Source organism: Boleophthalmus pectinirostris, unplaced genomic scaffold (genome assembly GCF_026225935.1).
Source record: "Boleophthalmus pectinirostris isolate CB_2022bp ecotype Guang Dong unplaced genomic scaffold, ASM2622593v1 HiC_scaffold_5, whole genome shotgun sequence".
NCBI classification, from domain to species: Eukaryota; Metazoa; Chordata; class Actinopteri; order Gobiiformes; family Gobiidae; genus Boleophthalmus; species Boleophthalmus pectinirostris.
In genome coordinates this window covers 32,849,891-32,870,790 of record NW_026571404.1, presented here as the reverse complement: position 1 = coordinate 32,870,790, position 20,900 = coordinate 32,849,891, and the positions used below count along the sequence as shown (strand labels likewise).

At 37.0% G+C, this 20,900-nt stretch overlaps 1 protein-coding gene across 4 annotated transcripts in view; it reads right to left on the bottom strand.

Moving 5' to 3' along the window:
* tp53bp2a (tumor protein p53 binding protein, 2a) overlaps positions 1–20,900 on the bottom strand; it is a 62,699-nt gene that overhangs the window by 2,450 nt on the left and 39,349 nt on the right. For 2 of the 4 annotated variants that reach the window (XM_055162981.1, XM_055162980.1), the window contains exons 6-20: positions 19,499–19,600; positions 17,404–17,578; positions 16,953–17,134; positions 16,388–16,552; positions 15,550–15,588; positions 11,901–11,948; positions 10,822–11,005; positions 8,631–8,750; positions 8,405–8,523; positions 7,214–7,592; positions 5,409–6,199; positions 3,656–3,793; positions 2,313–2,446; positions 1,421–1,587; positions 135–334 (exon numbers count right to left, since the gene is read on the bottom strand). In XM_055162981.1, the coding sequence (XP_055018956.1) occupies positions 135–334; positions 1,421–1,587; positions 2,313–2,446; positions 3,656–3,793; positions 5,409–6,199; positions 7,214–7,592; positions 8,405–8,523; positions 8,631–8,750; positions 10,822–11,005; positions 11,901–11,948; positions 15,550–15,588; positions 16,388–16,552; positions 16,953–17,134; positions 17,404–17,578; positions 19,499–19,600 (2,943 nt within the window). The remainder of the gene's footprint in view (positions 1–134; positions 335–1,420; positions 1,588–2,312; positions 2,447–3,655; positions 3,794–5,408; positions 6,200–7,213; positions 7,593–8,404; positions 8,524–8,630; positions 8,751–10,821; positions 11,006–11,900; positions 11,949–15,549; positions 15,589–16,387; positions 16,553–16,952; positions 17,135–17,403; positions 17,579–19,498; positions 19,601–20,900) is intronic. The other 2 variants (XM_055162982.1, XM_055162983.1) reach the window with 2 other exon arrangements.

Below are 20,900 nucleotides of genomic sequence, written 5' to 3'. Positions count from 1 at the left end.
GATCTTATGATGATCACTCTGTGGAAGACAAACTAAAACAAACTAAACCTTGGTCTGAAAAATTCTAAAAAGGATCTAATTATAAAAAAAATTATTTGTGATTGTATATAAAGAAACTGATTCTATGTACATACCCCCAGTAGGTTGCGTGGGATGTAGCCCTCGTGGTCGCCCATTCGTGCCCACCACCACTCGATCTCGTCCTCATCCTCTCTGCGCAGGATGGTCATACAGTCTCCCTCTCTGAACGACAGCTCGTCTGGGTTCTCACTGCTGTAGTCCCACAGACCGTACACCACGCCTCGGTTCATGATGCCCATCTTCTCCTGAACACCTGCACACAAAGGAGAAATACTATAAGTCAGCTCTGCACAAATCAACTTCGAATGAACAGACTTAATGTTGTGAGCTGAGGTGGGTAAAATAGCTGGAAAATGTACTTAAGTATGAAAACTGTGTGGAAAAATCATAATCCTATATTATGCTTGTTTGCTTCTATACTTTGCTGTTAGTCCTCAGTTACCTCAGTTATTCCTCACTTACGTTAAACATTCTGAGCATCCTAATTATTCACAGGGATGACTTTATAAGCACTTTTGACAACTCTAAGAGACCTGTGCAGAGATTTTGAGGGTAACGCTAACAACTAGCAAGCTAAAGTGCACTTCCTGATTATTGGACAATAAAATGTTTTCTAATTAGATGCAGACAGTGCGCCACTGACTTATTTTGACCTGAAGAGCTGTTTATACCATACTAGTATATCTGTACTGGGGCAAGACATATTTTGTTCAAATACAAGAGGAAAAATCCAGTACAGGGCCTTTAAAAACACAGCTGGAGTTTTATTTTGATTAACTCATGCTTGATCATAAAAAGCCAGTAAAATTCATAATATATCATATGTATGACCTTAAGGTAGAAGTAAAAAGTACACTAAATTTAAAAAAGGATTAGGAAATAATACAGTCTGCCTTATTTATGACTTTATATAAAATGGTACATAAAGTGCAAAATAGTTTCTCAAAACTAAATTATATGATTAAGTACAAGACACACAAAAGTCTGTGTAATAAAAGTAAGATTTAGACCTTACTTTTCTTGTATTTTTTATTTTGCTTCATGAATTTAAGATGGATATAAAATAATCTCACATACATCAATATGAATGGAAAGGAGCAGAAAGAAGCATAAACTTGTAATATTTACCCCTTTTCACAAAGCTGACTTCAAATAGGAGTTACTGTCCACAAATATTCAAGTAAACATACAACTATTAAAAAACTATACTACATAAAACTACTCCTAATAGTTACATGTGTGAAAACAACATTACTAATAAATATATTTGAGTATATATGACTTAGAACTAGCCCCCTGTAACTATGAACAAATAAAATCACATGTTTCTCGTACTGACCGTAGAGGAACTGGGAGCACTGTGTGTAGCCCTCCTCCATCTCCTCACACTTGTCAGCTGCTGTCTGCATGTCACTGTAGGTCATGGCGAAAACAGCAGCTCCAGACTCCACCAGGAACTTGCATACCTGCACGTTATTACAGGAGGCCGCACAGTGAAGGGGCGTCCTGGGACAGAGAAGGGGGGAAAAATGTGATATAAGTTAATAATGTTATGACAAACTGAATAGAAATTTTCCTATCTTTGTAGTTTAAGTGAAAGTTCAGAATGCTATCCGGTCTCCCTGATTTCAGAGAGCGTAATTGACAGGTGGATTAACCAACCATAGACTCATGCTCAATTTGCGTCAAAAACAAACATAGCTGCTTACACGTAAACAAGGAGAAGAAACTAATTTAAAGACTGAGAAACAGCATGGATTTTTCTCAGAATCAACAATCAAAACACCACACTAGTGGATTCAAACAGAATGTAGAAGTGACTGTCTGGTCAGGCAAGGTTCTATATATAGTTGGAGGTTGAAAATGATGAAAATAAACTTGTTTTATGAATGATTTCCAATTGATATAAGGCTAAAAACTCAATGGGAATATAGCTGCTTTTAACTTTTGAATAGAGATTTTTTTTTTTTTTACACAGAAAACAGCAGTTAACCAAATTAAAATATATGTATGAGAAATAAAAAAAATAAAAAAAAAAGTGCCCAAAAAGTCCTGTTCCGGCCATCTGTATACTAAAATTATAGTACTTGTATTTGAGAGAGGAAAAGCACTAAAAATATCTCATTATATTAAGTTAATGTTACAATACAGGTGTATTTTTACAATACAGAATAGTTGACAGGACATTGGGAATAATGAATAACAGATGTAAACAGAAGAGTCCAACCCACCATCCATCACTGTCGGCCGCATTGACATTGACCCCAAACTGAACCAGGAACTTGACGATCTCAGTGTGACCTGCACAGACGGCGTTGTGTAGAGCTGTGATGCCCTCATCATTGGGCTGGCTGGGATCCTCCACCTGAGAAACAAAAGATTATAGGAGATTAATCTAATAATTTCAGCTAATTGCCAACAGATTTTTCAATAGACTAAATGTCCATTGTAAAATAGAGAATATTTAAACAGCTATTTACACTGATAGTATAGTAAATAACTTTCTGGAGATGGAAAGTCACCTGCATGAGTCCACGGAAATACAACCATACTTGGAACATTTTCCATTGGCACAGATCCATTTTATGCCATACTGTGGAAAATTATAGCTAAAGCAACTCCATGGAAACAAGCAGGATTGCACTTGCTTAAGGACACATGTATTTTTAGTGCAATAAACATATATATATATATAAACTGTATAAATATAATACTGTGGCCATAGACTGTATAAAGAAGTGGACTAAGGGAGTGTGACATCACCCATAGTGTTTTGGCTCCAGACATTGAAGCTTGTTGAGGCTAATTGTTATAGGAGCGAACCTGTAGGAGAGTTCTATATTAGGAAAAGAAATTGATTTATTGTGACAATAGCAAAATAAAAACACCAGGATCATGTAGAGTGGATTTTTAATCATTTAATAATAATTTTTAATAATTATTTTAAGACCAAAATGAGCAGCCTGACACAGACAGGAGTGGCATTTTTCAATACAAAGCCATTTGGAGCCGAAGTTGATGGAGCCAGAGGTGCGCCCATGTTCACTTCATTCACTTCCTATTTGGAATGTGACGACTAGGAGTTTAGCTATGTCCATTTATATATATATGGTCTATTATTGTGCCGTGAAATCAAACTCTACCGAAGGGAAGCTTAAAAATTAAAAGAATATTGACCCAAAATGAATAAATAAACAAGACCGGCAAAGTTTACTCTTTTTAAGACACTGCCTTAAGGAGAGCATCACTTTGGTCATGGCCACGTTTGATTGTGTGAGCCAAAGCACAGAACCACAAAACCACCAACTTTAAGCACAGCATCCAAATATTGTACAACAGATACCTGGCTGCAAATTCTGATTCAAATTCTAGGACATAAATGCAAACTATTGGATAAAAACAAACTTACTTACATCCCTTTTGGCTATTGGACTTTAGTTAATGTTTGACTGCCCAGTGTCTTTTTCTTTTTTGTGTGTGTTTGGAGTGTGGAGAGAGGGGTGGAGTGTGGGAGGGTTTTGTTTCTATCTTTATAAATGTATTAAAAAAAACAATACAAAACAAAAAAACTTACTTCGTAGATGATTCTCTGGACCAGGTCAAACTCTCCCTCCAGTGAAGAGTCCAGCAGCAGGGCCAGAGGGTTAAATTTGACCCTCATGGCGTGATCTATGCGCTCAGATCCTGGTTTCCGCAGGTTGGTCCTCTTTCCCTGGAAACATAACTATGATTAGGAAAATTGAACAGCTGAAAGGTCTGGCCAGCTCCAATCTACTCTAAACCTGCCCAGAGGAGGGAGGTAGTATTTTTCCAATAAATATTCCACTGATAATCTTCTTAATAGATCACGCTGTACCTAACAAGTATTTCCACCAAAACAACACAAAAACAGCTTTACAAACCCGAGGTGAGAGAGCAAAGAGGAGATCAGCTTAGAGGAAAAAGGAGCTATTTTTCCACTCAAACAATAGGGATACTTCACAAGATTATTAAATTATATAATATTAGGGCAGGTCACCAGAAGACCTAGTTATTTTAATGCCAAAGGGCAGAATCTACTTTTGGGACTTCAATAGTTTTAGAATAAATTATACTACACAATGATGAAATTTAAATCAAGATGGTGATCTGAAAATGAAAAACTTTGCATTAAATACTATTTTTGGTATTATTATTCTAGTATCTAACGTGGATTAGCTGCCAGTACACTAAATCTGAATAGATAAGAAGAATCTATAGTTCCAATAGCTGGAAAAGGACTTTGAATGTATAATATTAGATTGGATATCTCATGTATCAGGTATAAAAAAATAAAATATTCTCTATAATATATTTTTTATACAATTTCAGATTTAAAAAAAAATTAAATTGTGATGAAATCTGCATTATTTTTGTGTGCACTGTGACAATATAATACATATACAATACAATTTGATGAAGTATAAGTATGTGGTGTTCCTTTTAACCTGGTATACTTTATTTATTAGTTTGCCAAATTATAATATACATAGTTACCACAACTCAATAATAATTCCTCATCTATCATTTTCAATAATTTCTCATTGGCATAACCTTGTATCATAAAAGTGCACTGTGTACCATTTTTAGTTGAGGATCTGCCACCTGCTTGTCTCTATGGAAATGTTGTTGCTTTGTCTGGAATGTTTCACAGTATAGATTATACTTATTTATCACAAGTAGCGGTGTGTAAAAATATCGAAATATTGATATATCATATCACCTAATGTGATGATACAGTACTGATATCATGGGCTGCTGTACCGCTATATCACCAAGAGTATTTTTTTGTATATTTTACTCAATTATTTTGTTACAGCGCTACAGTTTTGTTGTTTGTTTAGTGGAAGGAAACTCATTTATGCAACACATTTGACATATTCACCGTTTTGAAGAGTAAAATGGGTGTGTTTCATATGAACTTTGCACAAGAAGTGATTAAACAAAGACTTCTAGTTCATATTAATTATTTATCACCGTATTAAATCGATTTGAAATATATCGTATTGAATCAAAAGTGCACTGTATCACGATATGTATCATATTGTGGCCTATGTATTGAGGTATGTATCATACTGGCAACTTTGTAATGATACACAGCCCTAATCACAGTTACAGAAAGACAGTTACAGCACTATCCTACATTACAGTTCAGGTCTGTGGAGAGACGGTCCTATTCACAGAAGAAACTATTGTATTTCTGAGCAATAGAAACACGTATAAGGAATAAAGGCAGGTAGTGGACCCTTCACCCATAAAGTTGCGCAGTACACCTTTAATTATTATAATAAAGTTGATATGATTCATACCGGTGGCAGAGTGACTTGACCCGTGACCTCTGGTGCCTTCATGCTCTCCTCATCCTGCTCAGCGCCGCTTGGGTACGGTGGGGGTGGGTACGGTGGAAACTCCTCTGGGAAGCCCTCTGGAGGCGGAGGAGGGGGCATACTGGGCACCTGCACATGTATCACCTCCCCACCAGCAGTGGGCGGCGGAGGGGGGAACACCATATCATCTGGCCTGGGGGCAGGGTGACTCGGCGGAGGCGGTGGCACTATCTCCTCACTTCCTATTACTACTACCGAAGGCTGATTGCTGATTGGTTCTGGTTGCACCACTACAGGTTCAGTGGGCGGGACTTCTTCGGGTTGTTCTGATTGGCTAGTGTCATTCGTCACTGGAACTGTGTTTTCAGGAACCTTTTCTGGGTCTAGCGCAAATGCCGGAGTGGTTGGAGTAACTGTAGTCTCCATCGCGGCTAAAGTGGTCTTCTGGTAGAGCAGTTTTTGGATGTTAGGTCCAGCTGGTCCTTCAGGTTCAGTGATGGAGCTGCGTTTTTTCAAAGGTCTGGGGGCGTTGTAGAGTTTTTTACGCAGGGCTTCGAGGTCGCCATCGCTCTGGTGACGGTAGGGGTTGGAGATGAAGGGGAGGAGCTTGGTGGGGCTGAGGGGGCGGGGGATGCGTTCGGTCTCGGGGTTGGCGGGTGTCTGGGAGGAGGCGGGGCTGTTGGCGTGGTCCACTTCGTTCTCCGTGGGGGAGCGGCGGTCCAGGTATGGGTTCTCAGGGTGCTGCTGGGAGCTGATGACAGGTTTGCCGTACACTACAGAGAGAGGACAGAAATGTAAAGGTTAAAGGTGCACTGTGTAACTTTTCTGGTAGAGGGTTTGCACAATGGAGATGGTATTGTTTTGCCTGATTATTCCACAGTACGGAAACAGACTTGGTCATCACAATGGAGACAGGTTAATGGTCAAATCCATGGAGATATAAGCCTGCACATGGAATGAATTTTTGTTTTTTAAGGTATATTTGAGCTATAAAACACTTGTAATTGAAGCAAGTGCAAGGGAGGTATGTTTAATGCCCAATTATTGTGGAACATTCCAGACAATGAAATAACATCACCATAGAGACACGCTGGTGGCAAACAGGACCATGGACTCGTATGATCACAAGTTCCTGAAAATGAGCTGGATTTTTTTCTTATGTTTTCAGTATTTTTTTCACAGACTAATGTGTAAAAATGGAAATAATATGGCTGTATTTGTACACAAACATGAAACAAATAATTTTATTTACTACATTTTTACAAAAGTGAAAAATTAATTAGTGATCTTTACTCAAAGGTGCATTGTGTAACTTTTCTGGTGAAGGGTCCATTAAATGCTTTTCTAAATGGAGCTGTCATTGCTTTGTCTGGAATGTTCCACAGTATGGCAATAAAACTTCATGGATCTTCATGATAGGTATATATTTGAGCTATAAAACCACCTGTAATTGAATAAATGTAAGCTAGAGCTGTTTAATGTCAACTGTGGAACATTTCCAGGCAGAGCAATGACATCTTCTTAGAAACAAACATGTGACTGAGCTCCAACCATAAATGACATAGTTCAGCTTTAAGAAAAATTTGTGGGCATTGCTATGGAGTTTATAAGCTAAATATATCAAAAAATCATAATACCAGATGAAGGTATTATAGGTATTTTCCATTGGCTGGTACATGAAAAACAGAGGGCCTAGAACTCAAGTCAATCTGGTGCTCCAATCATTGAACTATAATCACCTTTCTACCACATTAACACCCCAAGCACACGCCCAAACACACACTTACTGCTCGTGAAACCATTGGTGCGGCTCTGCGCCCGGTTTAGCGCCCCCTGGATGCCCGACTGCTGCGTGTACATGGAGTAGATGGAGCTGGCATCGAGGGTCTTTGGCTTGCCCATCCTGCTGTCCTTGGGGAGCTCCGGGGTGAAGGGGCGGACCGTGGCCGCTGGAGGTGGGTCCTGTTTGGAAGGGAGGGGCAGGGTCTGGCTCTGAGCGGGGGGCAAGGGGGAGCGGCCGGGGCCTGCGTGCGAGGGCGGTTGGCTGTGGGGTTTGGTTTTGGGGAAGGTGCCAGTGTGCAGGGCGGGCTTGCCATACGGGAGGACAGCAGGGCCCTTGGGTTTGGAGGCGACAGGAGGAGGCACCTTGACTGGTTTGGATGTAGACTGGAGGGAAAACAGAGAGAGACTGTCAAGTTAATTCCAAATGCATTGGAACCAGAAGCTCCCCCCATGCTCACTTCCGATTTGGAATACGGTGGCCAGGAGGTTAACTCCATTTATATATACAGTCTATGATGTAACTAATCTGTTTTCTCTGTCCAAAGAGGCTATACCAATTAGTGAAATACAACTAAACTAAACTACTTGGATGAGACAACTCCAGATGCATCTTTTTTGTAACAGAAGTCCTGTGCTCAGGTCTATGCACTGGCTTCCTGTAGCTCAGAGAAAATATCTTAAAGCAGCTCAGCTTGTGTACAAGTCGCTCTATGGTCTTACACAAAAGTACATCTGTGACATCTTAGTGCCATATGAACCATCTCGCACTCTGAGAACCTCAGGGACAGACCTCCTGCTGGTGCCCAGAGAATGGACTAAACACGGGGAGTGAGCATTTCAGGTTTATGCAGCTAAAACCTGGAACAGTCTTCCTGAAGATGTGAGACAGACTCTTCTGTGACTCTGTTTAAATCCAGGCTCTAAACAATTCTGTTTAACTGTGCATATGACTGAAAGGTTTTCATTCTGCACTCTTCTCTCTCATTTAATGTATCTCACCGTTTTTAATTTCTTGATGATTATTAATGTTTTGATTTGTTTGTGTTGTGATTTTAATATATTTCTGTAATTACTTTGAATTACTTTGTGTATGAATTGTGCTATGCAAATAAACTTGCCTTGCCATTTTTTGCTATAGAAGTTCATTTTTTTTAAACTCTTCTGTTATCATGATAAACACAAAAAAACTGTCTCACCTGTGCATCTCGTACCAGGTCGTCACTGCTCTGGTTCTTGCGGAGGGCGTTGGGAGGGAAGTCTGTGGGCTCGAACATGGAGGATGGACGTGCCTTTTTGTCCCTCTTCAGCTCATCATCTAAACAGAGCGGGATGGGTCAGCTTACTTTCACATGATAAACACCACACACACATATGTTTTCGATAAATTTGTGAATGTGCTCTAAATAAAATAGTGTCCATTACCTTGTTCTGCTGTGGAGTTGCTGTGGGAGGGCATCCGGGGCAATGTGGATGAGGAGCCATGACTGCTGATAGAGTTGGAATCAGGGCCAGAGGGACTCCACTCTCCCAGCTTCGACGATCCTGTAACGAAAAGAAAACATTTAAGTTGAACTCTCACAAACCATTATATCAATTTAAATTTGTTATTATAAAAAATAGGCAATAATATTTTTCCGGGTGTTATATTTTGTTTTTATGTGAAAATTGGGAACATTTTCTGAGACAGGAAATTCATCTGTATGGCAGTAAATTATTTTATAATGGCCAGAGGTGGATGGGACTCAGTTACATTTACTTGAGTAACTTTGTCCTGAAATTGTCCTTTCCAGAATAATTTTCAGACACCATAATTCTGCTCTTACTTGAGTAAAAGTTTTGGTTCCCACTGTGAGTAAGCTGAACATTTGTACATTAGAGTTTCTTGCACCGTGCATCATTTAATATTTTGTCCTTCAAATGACATTAACTTCAAATTCTAAATCAGTTACAGTGAGTCTTCTTTGAGCAGTAGTTTTTCCAAATACGTTTTAATTCTTAAGTTTCAATTATTCCACTATTTTGTACTACTACTCTACCCACCTCTTATAATTCCTCATAATAGCATAAAGTGTGACTCTTCAAACTCATAATTTATTATTCAAGATATTTTAAGAAAATTACCAAAAGACACAAGTTAAACTGAATTCTATTTAAAAAACTAAAAATCTAAATCTTCGAAAAAGCCTACAATTCTCACACATTTAAAACAAGTGAAAATTCAACTCCATAAAAACAAACCATAAAGGTATCTTATATTTTTGTTTTAATTTAAATAAAGATTAAATCCAGATCAAACACTGCACACGCAAACTTAACCATGTACCTTTTCTCTTAGCCCGTAGTTCTTTCAGAGGCTTAAGCAAAATCATGGCCTCTGATGGAGATGCGTTTGAGAAAAAATATAACGACAGCAACTTCAAAAACAAGCTTCTATTTGGTCCTCACAGGCACCCATTCAAATGCAACTTTTTCAGCTTTTAGAATGAAAACTGGTTTCTCTCTCTCCATATTCTATACTAAGAGCTATCTAAGCATGCAGATGAAATAGTTTAATATGCCAGCACAACAAATTTGCTCTGAGCTTACTAAATTTAATATAGAACTTTTACATTTTTGTTTAGCTGCAGTATAAAAGGGGAAGACTAATTGAGCTGACAAGGACACAAGAATATAAATCACAAGCTTCCTAAATTACTTCATAGCAAAATGGTGGGAAAAAAACACTCACAGCAAAAAGAGGAGAAATAAAAAGTAATATAGAATTTAGTAAAACAGCACAGCATCCAGGAAGTAGACCACACCAAACCACAGCTACCTTCTGAGCTCAGGGTCACGTCACATTCAGAGGGACCACATTTCTCTGATGCAACACAACGAAGACAATATAATGGTTTAGTTTTGTTTTGTTTTTTTGGTGGAATAAGAATACTACAACATTACTTAAACATTTTAAATTGATGTGAGTAGTTATGATAGCTTTTTATGCCCTCTTTATATGACTTAAAAATGTTTAGTAGGTTTTGATTCTTCAAGTAAATTTTAAGTGGCTATTGAGTAATAATTTGGTTATTTATTTCAATTCCTAACTCAAATCTGCATCTTACAGACTGGCAAATCTAACATTTTGAAAAATCATTAATGTCAATTATTATGATAAATGAACTGAACTGACTGACTAATATTGTTTACCCATTGGAAATATGTCTGGGATTGGATTGTTAATGTGAGTGGCTTTGCATCTCCACAAACATTTATTTGACATGGAGGACAGCTGACTCCTGCTTGTTTCCATGGAAATGTTGTTCCTTGGGTTATAAGATACCACAGTATAGAATCAAACAGATTTTTATTTAGAAAAAGTTGTCAAGTATGGTTTTAATTCTATTTCCATGAGAATCATGCAGGAATTGTACCACCTCCAGAAAGTTATGTACTGTACCTTTAAAATAAAAAAAATATATATAATTATATAAAAATGACTAAAAATTGTAAGAGAACTAAGTTAAGGTTGATTTGATTCTAAATTGTAGTTATCCTGACCAAATTAAATGTTGTGTAAATAAACCTACTTGACCATCTGTTTGTGTAGTAATTTCCTCTGTGTGAGTCTCACCAGTGCCAGCCTTGCCCTGCAGGTCGTGTGTGGGCAGCGTTGCCGTGCCGTCAGGGTAGGCGGGCTTCACCAGCAGCTCGCTCCTGGAGGGTCCCCGGGGCATCGTGGATGACTGGATATAAGGCCCCACAGCAGCCACGCGAGAGGGGCCAGACTGGGGCACACTTTGGCCTTCAGAGGGCGACTGAGCACAGGGAGAGAGGGTGTGGGTTAGAGGCTTCAGGGTATTATAAAGTAAGGTATGTTGTCAAGAAGAGTTCATCATTATTAATAATACATGAATACATGAATACAAAAAAAGGCAATGGAAAAACAGCACCAATACATTTAATTTAATAATGTTTCAATAAAACATTATTGTTTTTTGGTGTGGTATTTTTTGATGGTTTTGTCACTCCAGAGAGACTGATGGCCAATAAGATCTGCCGATATTTTTGGGCTGATATGTAGGCTGGATTTTGGCCACTTTCTGAGCTGTGTAGTCATGTTTTGTGCAGTTATTTCTTTGCACTTAAGTGTTCAAATGCATATTCTCTAGGCAGTAGGTAGGCCAAAACTAAATACTAAGATTTAATGCTGATAGTTGATTCAATACAAAGTGGAAATATCAGTCTCTCTTTACGATGAACACAAGGGATGTAAAATTGACAACCAAATTGAGATTTAGCCTTTAATCACTCATTTCAAATGATCAAAATAAATGTGTTTCTAGCACATTACTGTAACATCACAAATGACCAAATGAATCCAGAATTGAACTTTGACCTGAAAAATCAGACCACCAGACAATGAAATATGTCATCTTTATAAAAAAGTAACAGCAATTTTCTGTATAAATCCCTGTAGCAATAGTACTCGTTCTATAGTTTGTATATGTAGATTTTTTAGTTTTACTCCCAAATGTCTAGCAAGCCCTTTCTCTCTTTTCACTCATTACACCACAACTGAATTTGAAAAGTAAACATATGGCACCGTCAACAATAAAATAACACCAAGCAGTAAACCAGACTGCGCACATATATTACAATAAAATAAATAAATGAGACTGAAATCTGTACAGTCCAGTCCTGTTTAGTTACCTGCAGATGAGAGTCTTTTGCTGCCCTCTCTCTACCAGGAAAGCCATTCTTAAAGACAAAGAAGCACAATATGCAAAAGCAGTTCAAAATTTACCCAGAATTCCTTTGTCCTCTCCTCCCATCTTAACAACAGCTTAATTTACAAGTTAATTCAGAAGTTTCCAGAGTATTTTGAACCCTCTCCTCTCCAGTGGTAGTTGATATTTGATTGGTGGAGCTCAAATGGCTTGTGTCTTTGTTCCCATTTGAAAAAGAGTCCCTCATTATAATTCAAGAGAGGTTATGGTTAGATCACCTTCTTAAACAATGTCTATAGCCAGAGGTGGGCAGTACTCATTTATATTTACTTGACTTACTTTGTAAAGAAATAGTACTTTTCAGAGTACTTTTCTAGCAGCATACTTTTACCCCTACTCAAATGATTATTAGTTTGAATTAAAAGTTGTGGTCACTCTTCCCACGGTCAGTAAGTCTACAAGTGACAAAAGCTTTATGTTGACAGTATGAAATGATTTGAACATTTGTGTTTCTTGCAATGCTCCTTCAGATATGATTTAGTTTTTCTCATTTGTGTCTTTATCCTTTGAAAATACCAGATTCAGTGCATTATTTAAAGGTTCTAGATTACACAAAATTGACTCTAGTGAGGTTTAAGTCATCTTATAATCTTGTTGCCTCCTCGAAAATATACCTGGAGTTGTGTTTTGTTTTATTCATATTTTCATTCATATTTGAATAATCCTTTATTATTAGTTTGTCTGAATCTCCAAAGATCAAGATGCTCTGTTCCACCTCGTGATGTCATGTAGTGGTTAACAGTAATCTTTTACATTTTATTCTGTAAAAATTGTAAATTTATTTATTTGTTATAAAATTTCAGAGCTGACATTATATTATACTTAGGGACTGTTTACTTGTGGGTAAAAACTACCAAATATTTTATCGTAAGTGCCTTTCATTTAGACGGTAACAGTGTTTTTGGGGCTTAAAAATGCAAAAATCTGAAACCACCCTCTCTAGTGGAAAAGTTGAATACACTCTCTTGTAGTGTTTCAGTCTACACTGCCCAAGACACAAAACACTGGTCAGATCTGATCCCGTCACATACGCATTTACATCACAAAACTTACGTCAAGAACTCTGTCTATATATGCAGGATTTGTGTGTTAAACAAGTGTGAATAAAACAAAACACAACTCCAGGTATGTTTGTAATGAGGAAACAACATTTTAACAGATCAGAAAAAAGTGTAATGGGCCCTTTAAGTAGCAGTTAATAATATTATTCTGAAGCAATGTTACTCTTACATCAGTACAATTTCCAGTTACTCTACCACGTCTGCCTGAGCACACGAGTATACACAAGCAGGCACACGCACACTTTTCTAACCTTTGTGCAAATGCCAAGAGCACTAACTGCTTTAATGTTGGATTACGGAGCAGTTTGTTTATCTTCGAGTCTTTGAAGGACATGTAAACTGTGCTTCAGAGAACAGATATTATTTATGCATAAACTTGAAGGCTTAAGACTTAAGAGCATGTTTGCTTATTAAACACTGTTCACAGAATGTAATATTTGAGGGATAAACAACAAAGGAGGAAAAATAAACTGGTAATGTAAAAAAGTAGGAACATTTTGTATTGTGTTTAAAGACACGTTTGCCTACAAGAACAATAAAGTGTATTTTGACCAGATTGTAAGAGATAATATTTGACTTTTACCACATTGTTTTCATAATAAGCTTCTGAATGACAAACCCTAAAATTACAAAGGTTGAAATTGGAAAAAATGTTTCTCAATGTGTGTTCTATGGTGAATTAAATAATAAAACACAAAATATAAAATAAAAAATATCTATCTATAAATATTATTATTATTTTATATTATTTTAAGTTTGTATTAGTTGCTTGCTTATAGTTGTAAAAGTATCTCATGAAAATGATATTTGGATTCAGGGAAGGCTGATATTGAACCAGAAGAGAATTTTATTTATTTATTTATTTATTTTTTAAACCAATTTAAGAATTAGTTAGCACCAAAATATACTTAAGCTACAAAGTGATTATTGACTCGTGGCTAAAAGGGAGAGCATTTTTTTTCCCTGCCAAGGCAATTTTTTACTGTATTAATTTTTGTGTAAAGCCTTTGTGAATAATTAGTAGAATATTAATTTAGTAAAAGATGGAAAGTTAATATCAAATTCTATGAAAACACCTTCATTATTTTTCCAAGAAAGTGACATAATTTGAGTTTCACCTTTGTCCACTGTCCTCTCAGTCTCATTTAAACCAATTAAAGGGCCTATATTATACAAATTCTGATCTATGTTACAATGTTGCTTCCTTATCAAAAACATACTTGGAGTCATCTACTACAGAGAGAGTCCTACTGGATCTACACTAGATTAGTTAGGATCTACACTAGTTAGATTTCTCCCCCTTCCTTTAAAACTACAAGCTTTAAATGTGCAGTCAGTTATTGTTTTACATCTTTGTCTCCATGAAACTGTTTAAGACTAACCCTCTAATATTTTATACAAATTATACATCTTGTATCTGTAGCAGTTTTGAATTTTTACACTAAATCTGCACTGTGAAAGCCATCTCGAGTTTGTCCCGATGAAGGCTGAAAAGCCGAAACACGTTGGTGTGATTTTAACTTTATCTGCCATGTGATATTAAAGGCTTTTAATTATGGTGTACTTTTTGAGTGCCTCAGTTTTTTCAACTTTATACTTGGAGTTGTGTTTTGTTTCATTTACTCATATTTTAAAACCCAAATCCCGCTTATTTAGGCTGAATTCTTGTCTCAAACTGAAAATACTTAGTTCCACCTTGTGATGTCATGTAGTAATACAAAAAGTGTGTTTTTAAACTCCATACACCTTCACTGGAATCATTTACATGATTTCAGTCCTGGAAGTGACTATTCTCTTATTAATTAAAAGTAAAATGTAGCTGTTACCTTGAAAACTACTACTATAAGGTGGAATAGAGGATTTTGAGCTTCGGAAATGCAGACAGACTAATAATAAAGAATTACTCAAACATGCGTGAATGAAACAAAACACAACTCCAAGCATGTTTTTGATGTGGTAACAGCATTATAATCTGCCTAACAGCTCAAAAGAGTCAATTTTGTGTCATATAGGACCTTTAATGACGAAGCAATTTTGTATTCTGAGGAACAGTGGACATGCTAAACCCCTGTAGAATCTACCACTGGCTTATACTAGTCCCATTCAAACACCTTAAAAGAAGAGAGGGAGGTAAATGGGGTAAAAATCTAAAGTGATAAATAGCTCTCATTAATTATTGCCACAAAAGACAAATTCGTTTTTAGCAGCTGCCTTGGTTCAGTTGGAGAAAGTAGAATATCTGTCTTTCTCTTCTCTTCTGTTCCCTGACAAGCCTAACAGATAATATCTCCCCTGGAATTCCTCCTGTCAGCAGCGGCCGCCATTGCTTCTCTCTCATCTCCAGCTGTTTTTTAGTCAAATGGAACTAGAATACAGAGTGAGTGATAGTGGAGGAAGCATTTTGAAAGGGATTGTGCGAAGATTTCAAAACAAGATCCAAACCCCACCAGATACGTGAAGAAAAGGAGAAGGTTTAAGGGTTCTCCAAGATAAAACGTTTTTAAATCTTACGTTGGTGTGTGGGGGATCTGTGCTGAAGCGCTTCTGAGGCTTAGAGGGGGTAAGGAGATAAACAACAAGTTTCAGAGGGCAGCCACCAGAGGGAGCCATTTTAAAAGATCTGCTAACGGCACATCAAGACAGTCTCGAAAAAAGTGAGGGGTTTCTAAACATTCTATTTTTAGGGTTTTGTGGATGAGACCTTTTCAAAAATCCACAAAAATTACAAAACAAATAGTATATAAGCGATAATCAAAAACTACATATCATTTGACTATCTTAAAAGGTGCACTAAGTAACTTTATTGGTTGGGGGTCCGTCACCTGCTTGTTTCCATGGATATGTCACTTGCTCTGCCTGGAATGTTCCACAGTATGACATTAAACAATTCTACCTTACATTTCTTCAATTACAGGTGGTTTTATAGCTTAAAAATACCTAAATTCTGACCGTAAGCAGCGTCGCCTCTCCACAGATCTAACCTGTAACCTAGTCTGATTTGGTCTCCATGAAGATAGAAAGGTTTAATGCCCCACTGTGAAACATTTCAAGCAAATCAATAACATCTCCATGGAAAAAAGCATCTGACGGACAATCCACCAGAAAAGTTACACAGTGCACCTTTAATTTCTTTAACAACTGGGTAAAGAATTATTAGAAATTTCAAGGATGTTCACCCAAAATGTCACTTATTCAACTTATTTAATAATCCAAACTAATTTTTCAATGAAATATTTAGCAAAAAAATATGTAAATGGATCTATATTTTGTATTTTTGTACCCTCTTTTTTATTTTTACAGTTGGTTTTGGGTTCAGTGTGTACATATTGTATTGTGTTGTGTTGCTTACAGGTAGATTCTCCTTCTGTTGTAGCGCAGCCTTCTTCTTGTACAGTCTGTCCCTGAGCTCAGTGATCCTCTTGTCCATCGCTGCCACCTCCTGGTTTCGTTTGTTCAGATTCTCCCTTTGCTGCTGCAGCTTCGAGTTCTGATCCTGGTTCAGCTTATTTCTCAACTGTGGAGAAAGAAAAAAAATGCTATGAATATGGATGGACTATATATCAGTGCCATTCTTAATAATATAATATAGTTCTCAGGCAAAATGGGTGACCTTTACGAATGGTTTTCCTGACTAGTCACCTGTATCTTGCTTGGACCTGCATGACTCTACTGCAATTTGAGTTTTTTGTTTGTTTTCAGGTTTGTGGAAGATGCATGTTTTTCAGTGCAATAAAAAACAAAAGCCTATATTTTAGTCTAATTCTTTGCCAAAATCTTACATACTAGGACTGAAATTTGTGGGCCTTGCTAATAGAATTGATATTGTTATTGACATATTATAGATATTAATTACTGTCCGCAACAGCCAAATAACAGATATCATAAGAGCTGAAAAAGAAGCAGCCCTGGGTCACCTGCAGCTCCTTGTACAGGCGGTCAAGTTCGGCCACAGATGACTGGTTGTCATGGAAACCCTCCATCTTGCCACTTTTGAGGAGCTCCAGCTGCCGGCTCAGCTCCTCCACCTTTGATGCGGCCAGAACAAGCTCCCTTTGCTTCTGCTGGAAAAGACTGTTCATCTGCTCGATCTCCTCCACTGGAACACGCAGACAACAGGGAAGTCAGGGGATGTTAAAGGCACACGACATAATGTTCCACAGTAGGGCATTAAAGGTCCCATATTACTCTATTTTCTGATCTATGTTACAGTGTTTCCTCATCACAAACACAAGCAGACAGACTAAAAATAAAGGCTTACTCAAACATCTCTGGGTACATTTTTGATGAGGAAACAACATTATAACATGACTTAAAGTTCACAAGAGACAATTTTCCATAATACAAGACTTTTGTTGCTGTGGTTACCTAGCTTGCCGTTGCTCAGACGTTTCTGCTCCACCTGTCCCTTGAGCGCTCGGACCTTCTTGAGTCTGCTCTCCTGGTTCTCGATGTTGTCACGGAGACGCTGAAGCTTCTCCTGCTCTGAGGCCTGCTGCTGCTGCCTCTGCTCCTGCTGCTTCAGGAACCTCAGACGCTGCTCCTGCAAACAACACATGGGGAAGACTGTTGGATTAGACAGTATAAAGTTATAGTAGTAGTAATAGTAGTAGTTTAGAATAGTTTAGTAGTGGTAGTAATAGTTTTTGTGGTTTAGTAGTTGTTTTAGTATAGTTGTAGTACAGTTGCAGTAGTAGTGGAAGTAAGCACTAGGTAGTAATAGTTTAGAATATAGTAGTAGTTTTTGTAGTGTAGAAGTTGATTTAGTATAGATGTAGTACAGTTGTAGTAGTAATAGTAATGGTAGTAGGCAGTAGGTAGAAGTAGTTTAGAGCAGTAGTAGTAGAAGTAGTAGTCGTAGTAATAGTCGTAGTAGAAGTAGCAGTCGTAGTAGAAGTAGTAGTCGTAGTAGAAGTAGTAGTCGTAGTCGGAGTAATAGTAGTTTAGAAGTATAGTAGTGGTTGTAGTAGTTGTAATAGTAGTTTAGAATAGTAGTTGTAGTAGTAGTAGTTTGGCAGTAGTAGTTGTAATTTAAATACTTATGATTTAGGCTAATCAATGTAAAAATGTATAAAAATAAATCAAATTCAAGATAATTATAATGTTTTCTAGATTATATTTAGTATCTCCTAAATTGTAGGAAAAACTTTGTGGCTTCATAAAAAGGAGGATTTGTGGTTAGGTGTGCAATCAATCTGCTGAAATATTTGTCTCCCATTCCTGAATTTAAAAAAAATATAATAGAACAAATTAAATACAGCAAAGGTATGAGCTCATAGTCTAATAAAAGTTAGACGTTGATACTGGACGTCTGTAGCCAATGAGTTATTATAGTTTACAGTCTAAAACGCAGTACTGGCACTGGTCACGTGTACAGAATACTCCTGTCTGTTTACATGAATCTGAAGCCTGTGCACTGTATCTGACTCTTTGACATTTCCTGGCTTGTCTTAACCTGAGGCATCCCCAGCCTGTCGAGCTACACACTTACAGGAAAAGCAAAACACACTTCCAAAATCAAATGAACAAACTGACATGACATGAAGTTCTGCTCAGTGTCTTGTTATTTATTCTGTGTAAACTATAATTAAAGAAGCTATATTGTTATTTTGTCCATTGTATAGTAATAATCTTTGACACCCGTGGATCATGATGTTGTATTTTAGACATTTTAAATCACAATACAGAAAATGAGAAGAAAAAAACTAAAATGCTACAATTAAAGAATCAGGTTTGCTGCTTTCCAGGATTCTAGGCTTCCCCTTTACGTTATTTCGCCATCAAAACATTCTCTGGGCCATTATATTCAATACTGATGGAGGAAGTTACAATTAACTGTCACAAATACAAAAGATCAGGTTCAACATCTGTGCATGATGTCACTGCAAACTATCAATAGCCACAGATCACGCTAGCGAGGAGCAGATCTTTTTTTCCTTTTGTGTCAAAATGGCTTTGCGATGCTGCCACTCACCAATTAACCAAATAAAATTGGAGAACGTTCAGATCAGTGGCAGTGAAAACTGTGGTAGGTCTGAGCAATCACATCTTGAATATAGGAGAATAAAGATTACTGAAGCATGCACAAATCACTCGAAATACAACTTCGAGTGGGTAAAATTTTGAAAAGTAGGTCTCCTTTAATCACACCTGGCCTATATGTCATTCTTGCTGTCACTTGTAAATCACCACGGGGCCCTTTGGCAATGAGAACATAAAGCCAACAGAACTCCCAGGTCTCTCAAGCCCTAACACAGCACCTGACTCTACTCAAAAGCTCAACTATGCTGTCAAATTCACAAAATGATAGACAAACTCATTTTCCTTTCATCTTCTGCTTTTATTTGGACTAAAATCTCTCCAGTTTCGCTTTCATCTATCTGCAGCCTCTCTTCTGAATGGTGTACTTCACCTCACCGCATTACTGTACAGTGCTCCCTTCACCCTTTCACTGAGTCTGTACCTTAGATGCGAGCAGCTGCTGTTGGGCCTCGATCTGCTGCTGTTGTCTCGTCGCCATTTCCTGCAGCTCGGCCAAAGTCATGTCCATCCGAGGTGTGCCGACCTGGGGAGATGACATGAAAGGCTATTTAGTTTTTGTTTTTTTTTTACTTTTAATATATATTTATTTGCACTGTTTCATATAATCTTTGCACCGTTTCCTGATGATCTCTTGTATATAACTGTGATATTTGTTTTTACTTCTGTACTACTGTACATATAGATTTATATCATTTCTGTCTTATTTGACACAAGTCTTTTGCTATTTTTTTCTATTGCTACATATTTAGAAGTTTATTACAATTTGTATTTTTTTTTACTCTTTGTTATTCTATTTATTTATTTTTTTAACAAGTTATTTATTTTTTATATATTTATTTTTATAATGAATTATTTGTTTTGTTTTGTTTTTTGTTTTGTTTATTATTATTTGAAATTATGGGAACAGGAGGCACCCTTGAATTTCTTTCCTGATTTAATAAAGTTAATCTAGTTTTCTACATAATGCAAGAACTGGCCATTTTCTAATGTTGTTCTAATCACTTAAATTGCTTAATAACACACCATTAACCTTCTCTTTCCCACTAGAAGCTATTGTAAATACAGGCTCATTGCATCACCCTATAAAAATACAAAAACCTGCAATCAATTAGATACTGTATAAGTAAGAGATGTCTTAAAAACTGGATGTATAATTCAAAAAGATAACAACTCGTAGAGATTTTTGGCCCTCCTATATTAATGCAAGACACGCAGCCATTTCCTTTTAACTGCAGTTGGACTAGACTACAAGAGCTATTGAAATTCATGGATTTGTCAAGTAATCCCCATAGTCTTTGGGGGAACTAAAAGCTACAAAGTGCTCTTTACTGCATTCCAGCGACGATGTTAGACTTTAATCTTAAAAGTTGAGCCTGAGATTTGAACAAAGGACATTCTAGGAGCATCTTTCTCTTTAAAAGTTATAACATTAGAGGGACATGATAACACAAAAACAACATTATTGGATTTTTAGCCAAGTTCCAGTGTTATTTTCTCACCGGGGTTATGATTCATTCACACCTTTGACTAATCCTGCATATTTATATTTAGAATTTTGAATAAAGTACAGGAAATAGATAATCTGTCTCGACGATACCCGGTATCAACTGATACCAGGGAAGACACTGAAAATATAACTTATTTCTTTTAAACACAAACAGCATATGGTAAAAAAAAAAATATCCAAATGTGTTTTATGATTGACGTAAGTAACTAGGGAACAGCTTTGAAAACTATTACAAGGTGTTTTGGGCCAACATTCCAGTCAATCGTCTTTTACAACAATTTACAGATCAAAATGGGATATCGACTGAATTGATGAT